General features: G+C 41.1%; 1 protein-coding gene across 2 annotated transcripts in view; it reads left to right on the forward strand.

Moving 5' to 3' along the window:
• EPHA6 (EPH receptor A6) overlaps positions 1-22,906 on the forward strand; it is an 888,766-nt gene that overhangs the window by 562,490 nt on the left and 303,370 nt on the right. For both annotated transcript variants that reach the window (XM_088481055.1, XM_088481056.1), the window contains exon 6: positions 19,537-19,661. In XM_088481055.1, coding sequence (XP_088337181.1) covers positions 19,537-19,661 — 125 coding nt within the window. The remainder of the gene's footprint in view (positions 1-19,536; positions 19,662-22,906) is intronic.

A 22,906-nucleotide genomic window follows, 5' to 3' on the forward strand; every position in this document is an offset into this window, starting at 1 on the left:
ACACAGACCTGCCAAGATGCCTATTTATGACTCTTGTCATTCCTAAAACTAAGCAGGAAGCCCATTACAATTTATACAAAAAATACACTTTTAAAATGCTTAGTACAATAGAAAAGTATGTAGTCCGTGCAGTTACTGTACAAGTAGTCACTGCAGTTACTGTAGAAGTAGTCGGTGCAGTAGCATTTACTGTACAAGTAGTCAGTGCAGTTACTGTACAAGTAGTCAGTGCAGTTACTGTACAAGTAGTCAATGCAGTAGCAGTTACTGTACAAGTAGTCAGTGCAGTAGCAGTTACTGTACAAGTAGTCAGTGCAGTTACTGTACAAGTAGTCAGTGCAGTAGCAGTTACTGTACAAGTAGTCAGTGCAGTAGCAGTTACTGTACTAGTAGTCAGTGCAGTTACTGTACAAGTAGTCAATGCAGTAGCAGTTATTGTTCAAGTAGTCAGTGCAGTTACTGTACAAGTAATCAATGCAGTAGCAGTTACTGTACAAGTAGTCAGTGCAGTTACTGTACAAGTAGTCAGTGCAGTAGCAGTTACTTTACAAGTAGTCAATGCAGTAGCAGTTACTATACAAATAGTCAGCACAGTTACTGTACAAGTAGTCAGTGCAGGAGCAGTTACTTTACAAGTAGTCAGTGCAGTAGCAGTTACTATACAAGTAGTCAGTGCAGTTACTATACAAGTAGTCAGTGCAGTAGCAGTTACTTTATAAGTAGTCAGTGCAGTTACTGTTCAAGTAGTCAGTGCAGTAGCAGACACTTTACAAGTAGTCAGTGCAGTAGCAGTTACTATACAAGTAGTCAGCGCAGTTACTGTACAAGTAGTCAGTGCAGTAGCAGTTACTATACAAGTAGTCAGTGCAGTTACTGTTCAAGTAGTCAGTGCAGTAGCAGACACTTTACAAGTAGTCAGTGCAGTAGCAGTTACTATACAAGTAGTCAGCGCAGTTACTGTACAAGTAGTCAGCGCAGTTACTGTACAAGTAGTCAGTGCAGTTACTGTTCAAGTAGTCAGTGCAGTAGCAGACACTTTACAAGTAGTCAGTGCAGTAGCAGTTACTATACAAGTAGTCAGCGCAGTTACTGTACAAGTAGTCAGTGCAGTAGCAGTTACTGTAAAAGTAGTTAGTGCAGTAGCAGTTACTATACAAGTAGTCAGTGCAGTTACTGTTCAAGTAGTCAGTGCAGTAGCAGACACTTTACAAGTAGTCAGTGCAGTAGCAGTTACTATACAATCAGTCAGTGCAGTTACTGTACAAGTAGTCAGTGCAGTAGCAGTTACTGTAAAAGTAGTTAGTGCAGTAGCAGTTACTATACAAGTAGTCAGCACAGTTACTGTAGAAGTAGTCAGTGCAGTAGCAGTTACTGTAAAAGTAGTTAGTGCAGTAGCAGTTACTATACAAGTAGTCAGCACAGTTACTGTACAAGTAGTCAGTGCAGTAGCAGTTACTGTAAAAGTAGTTAGTGCAGTAGCAGTTACTATACAAGTAGTCAGCACAGTTACTGTACAAGTAGTCAGTGCAGTAGCAGTTACTATACAATCAGTCAGTGCAGTTACTGTACAAGTAGTCAGTGCAGTAGCAGTTACTGTAAAAGTAGTCAGTGCAGTAGCAGTTACTGTAAAAGTAGTCAGTGCAGTAGCAGTTACTATACAAGTAGTCAGCGCAGTTACTGTACAAGTAGTCAGTGCAGTAGCAGTTACTGTAAAAGTAGTTAGTGCAGTAGCAGTTACTATACAAGTAGTCAGTGCAGTTACTGTTCAAGTAGTCAGTGCAGTAGCAGACACTTTACAAGTAGTCAGTGCAGTAGCAGTTACTATACAATCAGTCAGTGCAGTTACTGTACAAGTAGTCAGTGCAGTAGCAGTTACTGTAAAAGTAGTTAGTGCAGTAGCAGTTACTATACAAGTAGTCAGCACAGTTACTGTAGAAGTAGTCAGTGCAGTAGCAGTTACTGTAAAAGTAGTTAGTGCAGTAGCAGTTACTATACAAGTAGTCATCACAGTTACTGTACAAGTAGTCAGTGCAGTAGCAGTTACTGTAAAAGTAGTTAGTGCAGTAGCAGTTACTATACAAGTAGTCAGTGCAGTTACTGTACAAGTAGTCAGTGCAGTAGCAGTTACTGTAAAAGTAGTTAGTGCAGTAGCAGTTACTATACAAGTAGTCAGCACAGTTACTGTACAAGTAGTCAGTGCAGTAGCAGTTACTATACAATCAGTCAGTGCAGTTACTGTACAAGTAGTCAGTGCAGTAGCAGTTACTGTAAAAGTAGTTAGTGCAGTAGCAGTTACTATACAAGTAGTCAGCACAGTTACTGTACAAGTAGTCAGTGCAGTAGCAGTTACTGTAAAAGTAGTTAGTGCAGTAGCAGTTACTATACAAGTAGTCAGCACAGTTACTGTAGAAGTAGTCAGTGCAGTAGCAGTTACTGTATAAGCAGTCTTTGCAGTAGCAGTTACTTTACAAGTAGTTAGTGCAGTTACTGTACAAGTAATAAGTGCAGTTACTGTACAAGTATATATATTGTGGGTTTGATTTAGAGTATTGCGCAATTCAGCCACATTGCCTGTTTGAAAATAGATCTCTGACTGTATTCAGAGTCGGCTGCGTCTATACGCCAGCTGCACTCTTATAGATCCGCACGTGGAAGTAGCTGTCATTACTGTCAGCAGACATTTGCATCAACCTTATCCTTGGTACAACAGATCTGGCTGATATTTGCCGGATCTCTGCCTATGGCCACCTCTGAATAGCCCGCAATTCCGTCTCCACACCCATGGTACACTTATCTTAAATGCGGACACTCCATTGCCTCCCAGCTACACCCATTTGGAGATGTGTCTCATTTGTAGTTGACAGATCTGCAGTGATGCGTATGCTCGCCTCGAGCTTGGTGCAGAAAACTGCAGATGCGGCTGCTTTGCGTGACCTGACCCTTTGTCTGTAATACAAATCAGTGAGAATGCTGTCACAAAAATAAATATTGTTAAAGATCATCAATTTACATAGAAGATAAAGCCAGAACCAAGGCAATACAATGCCCTGCCCACAGAAAAGGGAAACACAAAAGTGATTCCGAGGAAGAGTATCAGTTCAACTAATGTGGGGATTTGCGCACGTGCAAGCGGGAATCCTTGCCGCCCATTGATTTTATGCTGGCAGCCACAACCATCGACATTAGTATCATACTTGCCTATTTTCCCGGAAGTTGCGCGATGCTCACGATTATACAGGTAGTCCTCCCAAACCCACGGAAGATCCCCAGGGTCCTGCCCACTTTCTAGTGAAGTGAGGAGAATGGGGGAGATAAAAACGAGAATTGCCAGCCCCCTCTCCACAGACCAGTGAATCTCGCCATTTTGCTGCAATGGGAACAGGGCCTAATGATATCGGAGCCCGCCCCCAAAGTAGCATGCTCCGCCTACTCTCCGTGCTTCTCACGGAAAGGAGATAAAAAGAGTAGGCAAGAATGATTAGTATTAGCACTTGAACCAGCCCCATTCTGAGTGCCAGAGATCCAGCTGAAACCATTTTCCCTTCCCCCTACGCACGGTTCAGATTCGCACAGAGCTTTTGATTCATGTCCATGATACTCCCACAAGTTAGGATGGTTAAGGGGGTGATTCAGTAGTAGAGATGTGCGCCAGGCCATTTTTGTTGGTTTTGGTTCTAATTCATTGTCTGGTTTTGGGTTTTCCAAAAATTGATTAAAAAAAAACTAAAATCACATAATTTGGGCCTGTTTTTGTTACTAGAGTATTATTAACCTCAACAACATTAATTTCCAGTCAGTTCCACTCAATTTTGACAACCTCGCAGCTCACATTATTGTTCACCAATATAGGCCAGAGGCTGGCTGGCTAAGCTAAGGAACAAAGCAGCTGCACAAATACACAGCAATTATTTATTTTTACAAATGTTTTGCAAATTAGTAATGTGATCAATCAGCCTTTTTGTTGAGCAGTTCCACAAAATCTCTCCAACCATAAAACCGGCTCTCCGTACCTGCGGGTTAGATACAGTGCAGGTTACAGTGCGGGTTGGATACAGTGCAGGTTACAGTGCAGGTTGGCTACTGGGCCTGATTCAGACCAGCTCGCGAGCGCTGAGCGTTCGCAAGCGGGTCGATGGTGGCCCAGTGCACATGCGCACGACGGAGCTGGCTCCGGTGTTGCGTGCACGTGCGAGACCCGGATAGCGACGGGCAAACCGTCGCTCCGGGTCTCGTACCAAAGGGGGCGTGCTGTCGATGTTGAGTGACACCACGCCCCCTTTGGTGGGCGGGCCGGGGGAGTGGCTGCCCAGTCGGAGGCGTTCCCATGGGAACGCCTACCATCTGGGGCCGGCCCCACTGACATCACAAGTAATGTCAGTGGGAGCGCTTTCGGCTCTGTTTCAGCCGAAAGCACTCTAGGGCTTGCGGCAACGAGACCCTACCACAAGGGTCTCTTTGCAAGCCCGATGGTCGCGATGGTCTTGACCATCGCGACCATCTTCCTGGCCGCTCGCTATAGCTGTGGCTGGTCACCCACAGCTATGCGAGTGGCCAGGAGGCCGCTCTAAAAAACCAGAAGGCCGGCCCTGATTCAGAGCGAGTGCTCTGTCAGAGCGTCCGGCTCTGAATCAGGCCCACAATTCCAATCGTATACAGTGCGGAATACAGTGTGGGTTGGATATAGTGCAGGTTGATTAAAGTGTGGGTCAGATACAGTGCAGGATACAGTGCGGGTTGGATACAGTGCAGGTTGGATAGACCAATGGTGCACTTACTGTGACAAAGTGTCCCGGCGTTGTCCTCAGAGCGGTATGCAGTCGGGAAGCCGGCGGACCTAATCCCAACAGCCGGCTTCCCGACTACTTTATCCCAGCGAGGGTTAAATGACAGGCATCTAAATCTAGATGCCTGTCATTTTACCGACGCCAGGAGACCGGCGGCCGGCATCCCGATCGAAGTGATGCCGGGTTCCGAGCGCGGACAGCCGCGGGGGGGGGGGGAGTGTTAGGTTTAGGGCTCCCGGGGGGGACTTAGGGTTAGGCACCCCCAGGGAGGTTAGGGTTAGGCTAGCGGGAGGGAGGGTTAGGGTTAAGCACCCCCAGTGGGAACTTAGGGTTAGGCACCCCCCCGGGGGCCTAAGGTATAGGCGGCGGGGAAGGAGGGGTTAGGTTTAGGCACTTAGAGGGGGGATTAGGGTTAGGCACTGGGGGGAAAGTTATTTCCTCCTCTGCCGGGATGCCGCTGTCGGGATTCCAACTGCCGGGCATGGGTTAGTGAATACTTATCTTAGGGATGATCAGGAATTTCACCCATGTTGGGTAGCCGTTGTCAGGATTCCAACCGTTGGAGAGGTGTCCGGCGGTAAATCATACAGATTCCCTCAGAGCGGGGGTGCTGGCGGTGTCAGCCGTGTTTGTGGCAGTTCGGGGGGTGGTGTGGGTGTCCTCAGTCCAGCAGTGCTGGATGTGTCGGCAGTACAGGAGTGCCGGCACTATTCTCAATGCAGCAGTGCTGGATGTGTCGGCACTGCAGGTGTGCCGACACTGTTCTCAGTGCGGGGGTGCCTGCAGTGTCAGGGTGCCGGCGGTGTCCTCAATGCGGGGTTGCTGGTGGTGTTGGCAGTTCAGGGGTGCCAGCGGTGTCAGCATTACAGGGATGGTGGCGGTATATTTGGTGCGGGAGTGCTGGCAGTGTTGGCAGTTCAAGAGTGCCAAAAGAATTCTCAGTGCGGGGGTGCTAGCAATGTCGGCAGTGCAGGAATGCTGGCAATGTTCTGTGTGCAGAAGTGTGGGGTTGCTAGCTGTGTCGGCAGTGTTGGGGAGTTCCGGGGGTGTTGGCACCGCGGTGGGATTAAATCTGGGAGTTCTATCTAATTATCGGAGAAATTCATCATTCCTCCTCTCCATAAGTATCTATTTCAAAAAGCTGTAATTTTTGCGATGACAGCTTTTCGGGAAATACATACTTTTCCCTGCCTGCCTGCACATTTCACTGTCATCTTCTGTGTCTCCTCGCTCCTTCACCTCTGTCCCCCGGCTCCCACCCCCGCTGCCCGCTCCATGCACTCTCCTATTTGTCCACCGCAAACCTGCCCCCGCCTTCTTTCCAGGCCGGTCCTGCCTGGCTGTTCGGACCCCGGAGCTGTCACTTGTGGGCGGCTTTGAAGGGTCGCGGCCGGCAGGGAGATATGAGCTGGGCAGAGGGGGCTGCAGTACTTACCTCTGTTCTCCCCACTGCCGCATGCTGCTGCCGGAAGCGTCTACCATCTCACGGCTGTAGCTAGGGTACTGCGGCCGGTGCCATCGCACAGGGCACCACAGGGCAGGGGGTGCTGTTTGGGCCTGTCACTGTTTATTATCATTCTCACTTGTAGCTTCCTCTTATTTCATCCCCAGCATCTCCTGGCCTCCCCTATCTCTTCCCTGGACCTTCCCCATGAGGCAATTCCCCTTTTTTGGGTGCATCATGTCCCTTTGAAAAATGAGTTGGACGCCAATGCTCTTTCTGGCAAGGGGCACCAAAAAGTCTAGCTACGGCTCTGTGTCCCCTCTGTTCCCCGGTGACACTTTTTATTGTAATTAAACAGTTAATAGAAGAAGCACTTGCAAGTTGTCACCGGGGAACAGAGTGGAGAATCCGGCAGCAGGCAGAGGGGTGGACATACAGCCGGAGCCGGAGGAGGCAGCGACGGAGGGAGCCGGAGGAAGACCTGCAGGTAAGTATGTACCGCTGCTACACAAGCTGCCATGTAAACGGCAGCTTGTGTAGCCTTGCAGGGGCTGTACACCATCTAAACTTGCCGAATAGTAACACCATCAAATTCCAAAAATACATAATTTTTGGAATTTGATGAGTAGCCTAATTTCTACATCCCCATACTAATGTATGCTTAGTGTGTAAATTAACACATATGGACTTAACCAGGAGAGATCAGTGATATCTCCTGCGTTAAGTGTGTTATTGAATACTAAAAAACGGTAATTAAGGAAAAATTTCCTTCAAACCGTTAATTTAGTGTTGATGAATTGGACCCTCAGTGTGTTAAAGCATTTGGGTTTGGGTAGAGCAGGAGGGCCGGGCCCTGGAGGCGGCCTGAGCCCCGTAGCAGCCGCACCCACTGCACCTACTATAGCTACGCCTCTGTGCATAGCCTCTTACTATGATGATACCTAAAACATATATGAATCTAAATACAAATCTAAAACAGATATTGTATGAAGGAATAAGTCATTTAATTCATATTCGGAAAGATTAATGTATGAGAAGGAAGGAATTTTATTTTTAGGTCAAGATACATCTAGGAATTTAGTTTTTTTTATGTCTTGGCAAAATTCACAAATATTTCACTAAAACACTGGGCCATGCCATAATTTACCAGCACAGAATTATTATCATCCCATTCATCAGAAAATGCAGATCAATACTTGAAACCACTAGACAGGCATTACCTTACACATCAGATAATAATGAAATATTAGAAACATTACAATGAGAATGAGTATTGATTATGTACAATGTATGTATGTATGATGCTTATTTAGCATTACGGATGATCAACAAGATTTTAAAGTCACAAGATTTTCTCTGTAGAAAGATGGCATATTACCACAGCACAGCTAGATTGTCTCTCTGCCAGGTTGAGTCTCCCATATCCAAAATGCTTGGGACCAGGGGTATTTTGGATATCGGAATATTCCGTATTTTGGAATATTTGCATACCATAATGAAATCTCTAGGAAACTAGACCCAAATCTAACCACAGAATTAATTTATGTTTTATATACACCTTATACTGTACATACAGCCTACAGATCATTTATACAATATTTTCAATAATTATGTGGATCAAACAAAGTTTTTGTACATACATGAAATTCAATTATGTTTCATATACACCTTATACATAAAGGTTGAAGGTAATTTTATACAATATTTTTAATAAATTTGTGCCTTAAACAAAGTTTGTGTACATTGAACGATCAAAAAGTTTCCCTATCTCAATCATGCTAAACAAAATTCTGAATATTTGGATATGGGAGACTCAATCTGTCTGACTTTCATTTTAAACCAAAACAGTTTTTTTTCCTTCCAACTACTTGGCACTGCCATGGACACCTGGTGTTCACCCAGTGATGCTAACCTTTTATATAATATTGGATACATGGCACTATGGCATATGTTTAATGCAAACATTATTTATTTTTGAGAAATTAGCAAATTGTTTGCTATTACTGAATGTCTAAAATAAATGACATGAGAAGAGAATGTTTTAGTATTAGATACACTGAAGGAGTAGTAAGAAAGGTAGGAGGTGATCCAGAGAGAATAGTACAGCAAAGACCACAGGCATAGAGGAAAAGAGGGTGGTTGATTGTTTAAAGCATCAGAAAAATCAAGAAGGCTGAGTAATGAGGGGTGAACCTTTCGACTAAGCCATGAACAGATAATGAATCACTTTGGAAACTTCTGCTAGTGCTGTAGAATGTTAAGAGGTAAGCCTCCACACCACCCTGGACCATGCACTGCTTGGCTCTATCCCATACTAGCCCTTCTCCACCCTGGCCTCCACATCAGGACTATACCTCTGTCACCCAGGCCTCACCACCATCCAGCCTCTTCAATACATTCTTCTGTTACTTGGACCTCAACCCATGGACATACTCTCTCTGACCCACAACCATCTCTTCAATGGACCCTCTTATGACACCTGATCCACATCTCCTTCAGCTGCTGATTGCTGTCACTCTATCATAGTTATTAATCTGTATTACCATCTGCATTGCCATGTTTATTCGTATGTTTTCTCCCCAAGGTTTATCATAGCTACACTTGTGTATTGTTGTTTTTTGCAATAACCATGGTCTCCAATTTTTTGTTTTTATTTGTTTTACTACTTTATTGTTTTCTTGCATTCGGCATTACCTCACATACGGTCTTGCAGCTATTGGAGCCTTCTCACTCTTGAATGTCCTGTCCACCATTTTACTGTATTACTTCACCCAAGATGGGTTTGGCCTATAATCCCACTGGCTCCTTTTTATCTCTTTAATTCCCTTACTTTAGAATGTAAGCTCACACGGCTAAGGTCCTCCACCTTATGGGCCTGATTTAGAGGCGGACGCTAATTCCACCATGACAGTGACTTTTTACGCATAGCTACTGAGGCTTTATGCTAATGCAGCAGCTGATGGAATATGTTCAGAGACACCCACCACTGCTTTGCAGATCCGCAACTTTGTGTAAAAAGACGCATTATCTGACGCACCTTTGGACATTGCCACAGCTCTGGAGAAGCGAATGATGTTGGTCTAAACATGGCCGCCAAAATCAGTGCTACTGTGGAATAACCACTGTTTCTGGGCACGACAAGCCTGCGACAACCCCGAGTCTGGCTAGCTACAGATGTATCCTCGTACATTCTTGCCAATCACACTACAAACGTGCGCATACATCGCGCCATGTGATTACCCGCAGCAGCGAACGTGACTCTGTGACTAAATTCGTTCTGCATCCCCTGGCTGTAACTATCGGGTAACATGGCAGGAGTCCATCTCTGAATTAGGCCCAATATCTAAATATTAGTCCATCCTTTATAGTCCTCACGTACTGTATGCCTGTATAGGCCAAACTCTGCTGTCTGCCATGCAATTTGGTTGAAATGCATCCTATCACCTTTATTCTGCTTACTTGTATTAGTCACCTCTTGTGCGACACTGCAGACACTATGGGCAGTGTCTAACAGAGAACAAAAAGAAACTAATTTTCATTGGGGAACATAAAAATAATTTATAACTAAACATATAATTCAAATATGTCATGAACAATATTATTTATGTTATGTGACAATTATATGGTTTTTGGTAATATGGAGCAATTTGGACACTGTGTGCAGCCAACATCTTACAAGTATCTGTCTGATGGCCCACAGGGCACAACATTATCCAATGATTATAGTATCTCCTTACCTGTTTCTTATTTTCTAGGATTACTGCTATACTATATGTGGTTGAAATGTTTTAAATGTGGATTGAAGAAATCTTATACTGTGTATAAAATTGATTCACTGTTTGTTTGTTTATTTGTTTGTTTGTTTATTTGTCTGTCCGATTATGCATTCGGACACCCCTGCACCGATTAGGATGCAACCAATGTGAGGTAGTCCAGTTGGATTCTGGACAGCTTTTTAGAGGTTTTAGGGTCCCAGTCGGACCACCCATTGGTGTATGCTGGGCAGAACTTTGATCCAGGGAGCTTGTTCTGAGCATTGCACTGGATGGATTTGATCTAAAATGTCACAGCGTGGTAACATTGGATCCCAGAAGACATACTAGGAGGTTGAGGTCCAGGTCGAACCTCCCGTTGGTGTATACTGGACAGAACTTTGACCCATGGAGCCTGTTCTGGACCTTTCATTGGATGGATTTGGTTGAAAACTTCACAGAGTGGTAACATTGGATCCCAGAAGACATACTAGGAGGTTGAAGTCCCGGTTGGATGCTGGGCAGAACCTTAACCTGGGGATGCTGGCCAGAACTTTGACCCAGGGAACCTATTCTGAGCCTTCCACTGGATGGATTTGGATGAAAACTTCACAGAGGGGTGGCAATTGGTCTGGGATGCCTAATGGAATGGTTGGGGTCCTGGATGGACTTCCCGGCGGAGTGCGCCGGGCAGAACTTTGACCCAGGGACCCTTTCCTGGGCCTTCACTGAATACCAGTTAGTTTTAGATAAGCCTTAAGGATATGATTTGATTATTTTTACATTAGAAAAATGACTGATTTGGATGAAAACTTTACAGAGTGGTAACATTGGATCCCAGAATACATATTAGGGGGTTGAAATCCCGGTCGGACCTCCTGTTGGTGTACACTGGGCAGGACTTTGACCCAGAGAGCTTCTGGGTTTTCCACTGGATGGATTTGGATGAAAACTTCACAGAGGGGTGGCAATTGCCTAATGGAATGGTTGGGGTCCTGGTCGGACCTCACGGTGGAGTGCACCTTGGCCCAAGGAGCCTGTAATGGGCCTCCACTCGATGGATTTGGACGACATCACATAATAAAACTTATAAAGATTTAAACCCAGGCAATGCCGGATACTTCAGTTAGTTTTAAATAAACTTTAAGGCTATGATTTGATTATTTTTACATTAGAAAAATGACTGTAAGGAAAGCGATCAGAACTGTGGTTCTTTATAAAAGACAACTTAAATACTACAATGTTTATAGGACTTTCTCTTAATAGATAAAATAGTTTGATTTCTTAGGATTTTTTTTTTGTCTTTAGCATACCTAACCTGTTCTGGTAATAGAGCATCATTTTTTGCTGTTTTTCTGATGCTTCAAAACTCACCCAAACTACTCATCAAAATATGCCCTTTGCACTATCCAATATATATGCTTCAGCACTATCCAGTTACCCCATCACCATTTTCACCCCATCTTTCTAAAATATTGATCTTCAGGTCTCTGTACTTCTAATTCCACACTTATTTGTTGAATAGGGATAGGTATGGGATGCCAGCGCTCGGTATCCCGGTAGTCAAAATCCTGACGACTCCATCCTGACAGGGTTAGGATACCGACACCTGTTGGTAGGTATCCTAACCCTCCTCCTCTCCCTACCCTAACCCTAGCCCTCCCTTCTCGGTGCCTGAACCTAACCTTCCCCCTAGTGCCTAAACCTAACCTCCCCGCACCTAATCTTAACCCTCCCCCTTAGTGCCTAACCACTAACCCTTCCCCCAACCCTGCTACTTACCTTCGGGGTGCCAGCGGTCAGGATTCCAGCACCGGTACTCTAAGCACCCGCATCCCCTGCATCGGGATAGTGAATGTATCCCATTGAATAGATCCCAATTTTAATTATGCATCTTAAGATTTAGACCAGTGGTGGTTTGATCAAGGTGACCAGTCTGCATATATAATGTAATTTTATCTGTGTGCTTAATGCTAATAAACAGCAGCAGCTCCTACCCTCTTGGATGATTAGGACTGCAGCTACCCATGCTGACGCTGCCCGTGCTGCAGGGAGGACACAGTAGTACTGGGTGACCGGATCTCGATCTGGCAAGCACCGGGACCCATGCATGTGCACTTGTGGTGGTGAGACCACGCATACGCAAAACACTGGATTCTAGGAACTGCATCGGTTACAGCCTCTAGAAGCTGGGTAGGGTTGTCCGAAAGGCAGAGCATTGGCTTCTCACTGGATCTCTCTCGCTCTGCTAATCGCAGCCTGGCAGTCTCAGTGAGAGAAAACACCTTCCCCTGGCACTGTTTGTCCTGTGTGTGAATGGCAGGTAGCGCTTCCAATGGGAAGCCACTGCCAGTCACAGTGTAGCCAGTGCACTCATGGATTGCAACCGGCTCACTGAGGTGGGAGATTTTAATGGCGAATGTTGCAGCCCTTAGGTAAAATCCACCACTGCTAATAAATACACTAATAAAAAAGGCATGCTAATTGCAGTCATGCTTAATATTTTTACTAGCATTTTACTGTAGGATTCCCAATGCGATTATAAGCAAAACTCAGGAATTAATAGTGGTCTCTACTGTCAGATCCATTCACATGAATTCTGCATGTATTATTGAGTTTGATGATTTTAATATGGACAAAATGTAATGAGGATTAATACATATTTAAATTACAGTGTAGAATTCAGAAAATATTTATCACAATTAGAGATGTTTGCTCTAATTTATAAATTAATTTTGATTTTTAGATTCTATTTTGAGAGATTTTTTTTTAATGCTATAGTATGTACTGTAAACAGTCAGTATAACTCTATAGTATGTAGACAGTCAGCATAACTCTATAGTATGTAGACAGCCAGTATAACTCTATAGTATGTACTATAAACAGTCAGTATAACTCTATAGTATGTAGACAGTCAGTATAACTCTATAGTATGTAGACAGTCAGTATAACTCTATAGTATGTACTGTAAACAGTCAGTAAAACTCTATAGTATGTAGACAGTCAGTATAACTCTATAGTATGTAGACAGCCAGTATAACTCTATAGTATGTACTGTAAACAGTCAGTATAACTCTATAGTATGTAGACAGCCAGTTTAACTCTATAGTATGTACTGTAAACAGTCAGTATAACTCTATAGTATGTATACAGTCAGTATAACTCTATAGTATGTAGACAGCCAGTATAACTCTATAGTATGTACTGTAAACAGTCAGTATAACTCTATAATATGTAGACAGTCAGTATAACTCTATAGTATGTACTGTAAACAGTCAGTCTAACTCTATAGTATGTAGACAGCCAGTTTAACTCTATAGTATGTACTGTAAACAGTCAGTATAACTCTATAGTATGTAGACAGTCAGTATAACTCTATAGTATGTAGACAGCCAGTATAACTCTATAGTATGTACTGTAAACAGTCAGTATAACTCTATAGTATGTAGACAGTCAGTATAACTCTATAGTATGTACTGTAAACAGTCAGTATAACTCTATAGTATGTAGACAGCCAGTTTAACTCTATAGTATGTACTGTAAACAGTCAGTATAACTCTATAGTATGTAGACAGTCAGTATAACTCTATAGTATGTAGACAGCCAGTATAACTCTATAGTATGTACTGTAAACAGTCAGTATAACTCTATAGTATGTAGACAGTCAGCATAACTCTATAGTATGTAGACAGCCAGTATAACTCTATAGTATGTACTGTAAACAGTCAGTATAACTCTATAGTATGTAGACAGTCAGCATAACTCTATAGTATGTAGACAGCCAGTATAACTCTATAGTATGTACTGTAAACAGTCGGTATAACTCTATAGTATGTAGACAGTCAGTATAACTCTATAGTATGTAGACAGTCAGTATAACTCTATAGTATGTACTGTAAACAGTCAGTATAACTCTATAGTATGTAGACAGTCAGTATAACTCTATAGTCTGTAGACAGCCAGTATAACTCTATAGTATGTACTGTAAACAGTCAGTATAACTCTATAGTATGTAGACAGCCAGTTTAACTCTATAGTATGTACTGTAAACAGTCAGTATACCTCTATAGTATGTAGACAGTCAGTATAACTCTATAGTATGTAGACAGCCATTATAACTCTATAGTATGTACTGTAAACAGTCAGTATAACTCTATAGTATGTAGACAGCCAGTTTAACTCTATAGTATGTACTGTAAACAGTCAGTATAACTCTATAGTATGTAGACAGCCAGTATAACTCTATAGTATGTACTGTAAACAGTCAGTATAACTCTATAGTATGTAGACAGTCAGTATAACTCTATAGTATGTACTGTAAACAGTCAGTATAACTCTATAGTATGTAGAAAGCCAGTTTAACTTTATAGTATGTACTGTAAACAGTCAGTATAACTCTATAGTATGTAGACAGTCAGTATAACTCTATAGTATGTAGACAGCCAGTATAACTCTATAGTATGTACTGTAAACAGTCAGTATAACTCTATAGTATGTAGACAGTCAGCATAACTCTATAGTATGTAGACAGCCAGTATAACTCTATAGTATGTACTGTAAACAGTCAGTATAACTCTATAGTATGTAGACAGTCAGCATAACTCTATAGTATGTAGACAGCCAGTATAACTCTATAGTATGTACTGTAAACAGTCTGTATAACTCTATAGTATGTAGACAGTCAGTATAACTCTATAGTATGTAGACAGTCAGTATAACTCTATAGTATGTACTGTAAACAGTCAGTATAACTCTATAGTATGTAGACAGTCAGTATAACTCTATAGTCTGTAGACAGCCAGTATAACTCTATAGTATGTACTGTAAACAGTCAGTATAACTCTATAGTATGTAGACAGCCAGTTTAACTCTATAGTATGTACTGTAAACAGTCAGTATACCTCTATAGTATGTAGACAGTCAGCATAACTCTATAGTATGTAGACAGCCAGTATAACTCTATAGTATGTACTGTAAACAGTCAGTATAACTCTATAATATGTAGACAGTCAGTATAACTCTATAGTATGTACTGTAAACAGTCAGTATAACTCTATAGTATGTAGACAGCCAGTTTAACTCTATAGTATGTACTGTAAACAGTCAGTATAACTCTATAGTATGTAGACAGTCAGTATAACTCTATAGTATGTAGACAGCCAGTATAACTCTATAGTATGTACTGTAAACAGTCAGTATAACTCTATAGTATGTAGACAGTCAGTATAACTCTATAGTATGTACTGTAAACAGTCAGTATAACTCTATAATATGTAGACAGCCAGTTTAACTCTCTAGAATGTACTGTAAACAGTCAGTATAACTCTATAGTATGTAGACAGTCAGTATAACTTTATAGTATGTAGACAGCCAGTATAACTCTATAGTATGTACTGTAAACAGTCAGTATAACTCAATAGTATGTAGACAGTCAGTATACCTCTATAGTATGTAGACAGCCAGTATAACTCTATAGTATGTACTGTAAACAGTCAGTATAACTCTATAGTATGTAGACAGCCAGTATAACTCTATAGTATGTACAGTCAGTATAACTCTATAGTATGTAGACAGCCAGTATAACTCTATAGTATGTACTGTAAACAGTCAGTATAACTCTATAGTATGTACAGTCAGTATAACTCTATAGTATGTAGACAGCCATTATAACTCTATAGTATGTACTGTAAACAGTCAGTATAACTCTATAGTATGTAGACAGCCAGTATAACTCTATAGTATGTACAGTCAGTATAACTCTATAGTATGTAGACAGTCAGTATACCTCTATAGTATGTAGACAGCCAGTATAACTCTATAGTATGTAGACAGCCAGTATAACTCTATAGTATGTACTGTAAACAGTCAGTATAACTCTATAGTATGTAGTCAGTCAGTATAACTCTATAGTATGTACTGTAAACAGTCAGTATAACTCTATAGTATGTAGACAGCCAGTTTAACTCTATAGTATGTACTGTAAACAGTCAGTATAACTCTATAGTATGTAGACAGTCAGTATAACTCTATAGTATGTAGACAGCCAGTATAACTCTATAGTATGTACTGTAAACAGTCAGTATAACTCTATAGTATGTAGACAGTCAGCATAACTCTATAGTATGTAGACAGCCAGTATAACTCTATAGTATGTACTGTAAACAGTCAGTATAACTCTATAGTATGTAGACAGTCAGCATAACTCTATAGTATGTAGACAGCCAGTATAACTCTATAGTATGTACTGTAAACAGTCTGTATAACTCTATAGTATGTAGACAGTCTGTATAACTCTATAGTATGTAGACAGTCAGTATAACTCTATAGTATGTACTGTAAACAGTCAGTATAACTCTATAGTATGTAGACAGTCAGTATAACTCTATAGTCTGTAGACAGCCAGTATAACTCTATAGTATGTACTGTAAACAGTCAGTATAACTCTATAGTATGTAGACAGCCAGTTTAACTCTATAGTATGTACTGTAAACAGTCAGTATACCTCTATAGTATGTAGACAGTCAGTATAACTCTATAGTATGTAGACAGCCAGTATAACTCTATAGTATGTACTGTAAACAGTCAGTATAACTCTATAATATGTAGACAGTCAGTATAACTCTATAGCATGTACTGTAAACAGTCAGTATAACTCTATAGTATGTAGACAGCCAATTTAACTCTATAGTATGTACTGTAAACAGTCAGTATAACTCTATAGTATGTAGACAGTCAGTATAACTCTATAGTATGTAGACAGCCAGTATAACTCTATAGTATGTACTGTAAACAGTCAGTATAACTCTATAGTATGTAGACAGTCAGTATAACTCTATAGTATGTACTGTAAACAGTCAGTATAACTCTATAATATGTAGACAGCCAGTTTAACTCTATAGAATGTACTGTAAACAGTCAGTATAACTCTATAGTATGTAGACAGTCAGTATAACTTTATAGTATGTAGACAGCCAGTATAACTCTATAGTATGTACTGTAAACAGTCAGTATAACTCTATAGTATGTAGACAGTCAGTATACCTCTATAGTATGTAGACAGCCAGTATAACTCTATAGTATGTACTGTAAACAGTCAGTATAACTCTATAGTATGTAGACAGCCAGTATAACTCTATAGTATGTACTGTAAACAGTCTGTATAACTCTATAGTATGTAGACAGTCAGCATAACTCTATAGTATGTAGACAGCCAGTATAACTCTATAGTATGTACTGTAAACAGTCTGTATAACTCTATAGTATGTAGACAGTCAGTATAACTCTATAGTATGTACTGTAAACAGTCAGTATAACTCTATAGTATGTAGACAGTCAGTATAACTCTATAGTCTGTAGACAGCCAGTATAACTCTATAGTATGTACTGTAAACAGTCAGTATAACTCTATAGTATGTAGACAGCCAGTTTAACTCTATAGTATGTACTGTAAACAGTCAGTATACCTCTATAGTATGTAGACAGTCAGTATAACTCTATAGTATGTAGACAGCCAGTATAACTCTATAGTATGTACTGTAAACAGTCAGTATAACTCTATAATATGTAGACAGTCAGTATAACTCTATAGCATGTACTGTAAACAGTCAGTATAACTCTATAGTATGTAGACAGCCAATTTAACTCTATAGTATGTACTGTAAACAGTCAGTATAACTCTATAGTATGTAGACAGTCAGTATAACTCTATAGTATGTAGACAGCCAGTATAACTCTATAGTATGTACTGTAAACAGTCAGTATAACTCTATAGTATGTAGACAGTCAGTATAACTCTATAGTATGTACTGTAAACAGTCAGTATAACTCTATAATATGTAGACAGCCAGTTTAACTCTATAGAATGTACTGTAAACAGTCAGTATAACTCTATAGTATGTAGACAGTCAGTATAACTTTATAGTATGTAGACAGCCAGTATAACTCTATAGTATGTACTGTAAACAGTCAGTATAACTCTATAGTATGTAGACAGTCAGTATACCTCTATAGTATGTAGACAGCCAGTATAACTCTATAGTATGTACTGTAAACAGTCAGTATAACTCTATAGTATGTAGACAGCCAGTATAACTCTATAGTATGTACAGTCAGTATAACTCTATAGTATGTAGACAGCCAGTATAACTCTATAGTATGTACTGTAAACAGTCAGTATAACTCTATAGTATGTACAGTCAGTATAACTCTATAGTATGTAGACAGCCAGTATAACTCTATAGTATGTACTGTAAACAGTCAGTATAACTCTATAGTATGTAGACAGCCAGTATAACTCTATAGTATGTACAGTCAGTATAACTCTATAGTATGTAGACAGTCAGTATACCTCTATAGTATGTAGACAGCCAGTATAACTCTATAGTATGTTGACAGCCAGTATAACTCTATAGTATGTACTGTAAACAGTCAGTATAACTCTATAGTATGTAGTCAGTATAACTCTATTGTATATCCATGTGTCCCAAACCTTTTTAATTGCCCCTACAGCCCCATAGCCCTGGCACTTGTTCTCATGATAGTAGCATGGACCCCACCTCATGGTGTCTCAGTCAAAGTAGAAACCAGCCAAGCCTGAGTGAGTGAGCCTGGTTGACTGTTTTTGTAGGTTTGGAGTGGGCGCACCTTTCCTGTTTTTCTTTTTATTTGTTATACAGGGCATTGTACATGGAGACTGTTAAATGGTCTAATTGGCCTTAATTGCAGAAGTTCAGTCCTAGATACTTTTCAAGCAATGTAATAAAAAGTTTTTAACAAAAAGGGACACGTAATAAAAAAACAGTTCCGATATCCCCTCAGGATTTCTTTTGGTGATATATAAAGCTGAAAACAGCAGTTAATTAGGAGAAAAAATTAAATATTTAATTGAGAAAGGTGTTACTGAAGGGGTAGGAGGTTGGACTGTAATTATACTTTTCCACAATAACCATTTATCTGCTTCTCTGCACATCAAGGGGCACTTTTAGGGGCTGAGTTGAATGCAGGTCGGTTTTGCAGACAAATATTGCAGGTTTTTGCACTCCACATGCTCTGGAGCCAAGCATATGCAAGTATGGGCAATGTCAAGTGGCATCATTACTTGTGTGCTCTACAGAGCTGTGCGTACAGTATGTGTAATTGAAGCTATTTTCAGACTGAGCTTTTGCAGCATGCTTAGGGCTGTTGAAAGTGTACACAGACAATGGTGATGGCTATGAAAAAGTAGTGTACATGATAAGATTGTGTTCAAATCTGCCTTAGTGCTACAAGGTCAGAGAGTGGAGATGTACATTCCTGTGTGCATCACTGCAATACTGATGCGTTTTAAAGGGCATACTGAAAATGTTTTGTTTGGCGTATTAGGTGCTATTCAAAAATGTAATCCAATGTATTTAGTAAAGATTGCAATAGTACTTGTACATACCAATAGTTTCATTATTAATCAATCTAACAATGATCACCAGAGCAAAGGAAATACATTGTCTCACATAAATGTCTTTCTATCCTGTATAAAAGTACATTTTGTCTATATTTACACTATTATTATCTTCTTCTTCAGCTCCATCGCTAATTGGTATGGTGCGGAAAGACTGGGCATCTCAAAACAGCATTGCTCTTTCGTGGCAAGAACCAGACTATCCTAATGGGGTCATTTTGGATTACGAGATCAAGTACTATGAGAAAGTAGGTCTTGCTCAGCATTCCTGGAAAAACACTTAAGATGCAAGTAGTGCTTTCTTTCTGACTATCCGTTACATAATGCTTCCTATCTGTGTCTTAAATTCAACTTTAGAAATGTGTAGGATATTAAACAGTAAATTTTGGGACTACATTTAAGAAACATTTGTAATTTTGTTGTTATTTATTTTTATTTAGCAAGTTACCTTGATTACTCATTGTTTTTGCTATGCTTTTAGATGTGTGCATTTTTTTAAACATGCATTTATGACAACCAGTTAATATCTTGTTCAAGCCAATTGCACGTGGAAATACATACGCAAATTCTTCTTAACCAAATAGAAATTTATACCTGTCCCTCACATCATTATCCCAGTTTCAAAATCAAGTATGGCTGCCTGTCACACACAGATACAGATTCCTAGTATGTCAAGTGAAGGCAGAGTGGGTAGTTTACATTACACAAGGAATCTGACTGTCGTTGTCATGAAAGTCCAAGAAACTGTACAGAATTATAAATCATTAATAGCAGACTTAGGAAACACGAATACAGTGATTATTCCAGAGACCACCATACAATATAGAGAGCATTCAGAGGCCTCATACAATACAGAGAGCATATCGGTGACCAACACACACTACAAAGGGCATTCCAGCGACCACCATACAATATAAAGAGCATCCTAGTGACCACCATACATAACAGAGAGCACCACAATGACAGCCATACAAGGTAGAGAGCATCCTAGTGACCACCATACAGTTAAGAGAGAGCATTCTTTTGACTCTCATACAATACAAATAGCATCACACAATAGCATGTTTTCATCATTAATTAACACTTCCTCAAATCTTCAGCATCATCATAACAACCCCATTCAACATAATTAGCCCAGCATACAGGGAAAATATACACTCTTCCCCTGAGTCATAGCACCTTATCAAAAGACTTATCAGTTCTGCCGTACAGAAATATTCAATACCGGGATTCCACTCAGGCCTGTGGACTCCCCAAGCACTGTCAATGTTCATTCTTGTATGAAACAGTTAAGTTCTTCTGTGATAGCATTTGTGGACTTCATTTTATATCTATTCTACAGTGCAACACATGCAGTGTATAAATGTGGCTTTGTGTTTAGGATTTCAATGACCTGTGATTCAATTTATTTGTGTGTATGAGGTTTGAAGAAGACCGGAAGCTGATTGAGTACTGTGGCCTCTTTACACTAAAGAAGTTATAAGCTGCCAATTTATTAACAAACTTGCTTCAAAATGAATGGGTACGGTCAATAGGAAACATATCTCTATGTGAACCTAATCACATAGGTGCAATAACCTTAATAAACCAAGGAAACCCCAAAGGTGTTGCTGCGTATGTTAAATATATTTAGAGGTCAACACAATATTTGCAGCAATTTCATTTACCCTAAAATATAGATCTGAGTTCTGTTGGAAAATATGTTTTTATTCTGCCGTCTTTCCCTATCCATCCTAGTTTGTGATGCTAATGTCATTTTATTCTAGCACACTACCTCTAACAAATATAAATAAAGCAAAACTGTATTTTCTACAAGGACGCTTCCTCTGGAGATTAAGTGGCAAATTGTTGCAAGCAACTGTAAAATGAATTATAACATTTGTTGCCAAATTGCATTTACAACTAGCTCAGCTATTTAAGCTTACTGCTGTGGTGATTTCTGTTTAATCCTCCATATTTTTCTTATATTTAAGTCAAGTCTACAGCATGTTTACACCGCAGAATATATTTTTTAAAAGCCAAGCTGGTGTAAGCTAAGAGAGAATTTGGCTGTGATCATCGTTTATGAGTATATGGCACATATGTCTTATATATATATATATATATATATATATACACACACATTATATTGTAAATTATTAAAAGTTTTAAGATTTAAGTGTTGCTCTTGCGGTAAGCAGTCGGAAAGCCGGCGGACCTAATACCGACAGCCGGCTTCCCGACTGTCATATCCCGGCAAGGGTCTAAAGACAGGCGTCGATATGCCAACGCCTGTCGCTAGACATACGCCGGGAGCCCGACGCCCGGTATCCCGAACGAAGGGACGCCGGGCGCTGAGCGCAGATAGCCGCGGGGGGGAGGGTTAGGTTTAGGGTTCCCTGGGTGTCTTAGGGTTAGGCACCCCCCCCGGGAGGTTAGGTTTAGGCTAGGGGAAGGGGGGGTTAGCATTAGGCACCCATGGGGGGGGGACTTAGGGTTAGGCACCCCCCAGGGGACTTAGGTTTAGGCGACGGGGAAGGGGGGGTTAGCTTTAGGCACTTAGAGGGGGGATTAGGGTTAGGCACTGGTGTGAAGGTTAGGCACCCCTAAGGGAGGGTTAGGGGGTAGAAATAAGTTAGTCAATACTTACCTTAGGACAATCGGTATTTCCTCCCCTGCCGGGATGCCGCTGTCGGGATTCCAACTGCCGGGCATGGGTCCGGCGGTAAATCATACCGATTCTGCTCTTGCACCATAACTGTTTTGAATGGAAAGCATCAAACATGTATTGCAAAGCACAGCACAGACTTGCTGATAATATATATATATATATATAGAGAGAGAGAGAGAGAGAGAGAGACAAATGCAGCACTCAGAGGCTTCAACAGTATTCACAATAGATATACTTCCTGTGGTCAAGACCATCGCGACTATCGGGCTTGCGGCAAGACCCTTGCGGTAGGGTCTCGTTGCCGCAAGCCCTGGAGTGCTTTTGGCTCTTATCAGAGCCAAAAGCACTCCCACTGACATCTCTAGTGATGTCAGCGGGGCCGGCCCCATACGGCAAGCGTTCCCATGGGAACGCCTCCGTCTGGGTAGCCACGCCTCGGCACGCCCACCAAAGGGGGCGTGCTGTCAATCACCATTGACAGCACGCCCCCTTTGGTGCGAGACCCAGCGCTCGCGAGTGGGTCTGAATTAGGCCCAGAGGGTTAAGGTGCCCACACACATACCGATGTGCTCACGATCCGATTTCTTGTCCAATTTCCTCATGAACTTTCACGGGAGCTCCCTTGCCGTCGTGATCACGATTTTGCAAAAAAGACACCCAATCTGTTTTACGATCTATCCCGGAAGGAGCAACCAGATAGTCGGCAAGTATGATGTATTCCATCATTAAAAAAAACATAATAAAATTGACAGATTTGATTACACACATTGGTTGTTTGGCAATCTAGCTGATGTAGCTGCATGGAACTTCTATGTTCCAGGTAAATGTACTGTACATGATAGA

This window comes from Taudactylus pleione, unplaced genomic scaffold (genome assembly GCF_031769625.1).
Source record: "Taudactylus pleione unplaced genomic scaffold, aTauple2 ptg000262l, whole genome shotgun sequence".
NCBI lineage: Eukaryota > Metazoa > Chordata > Amphibia > Anura > Myobatrachidae > Taudactylus > Taudactylus pleione.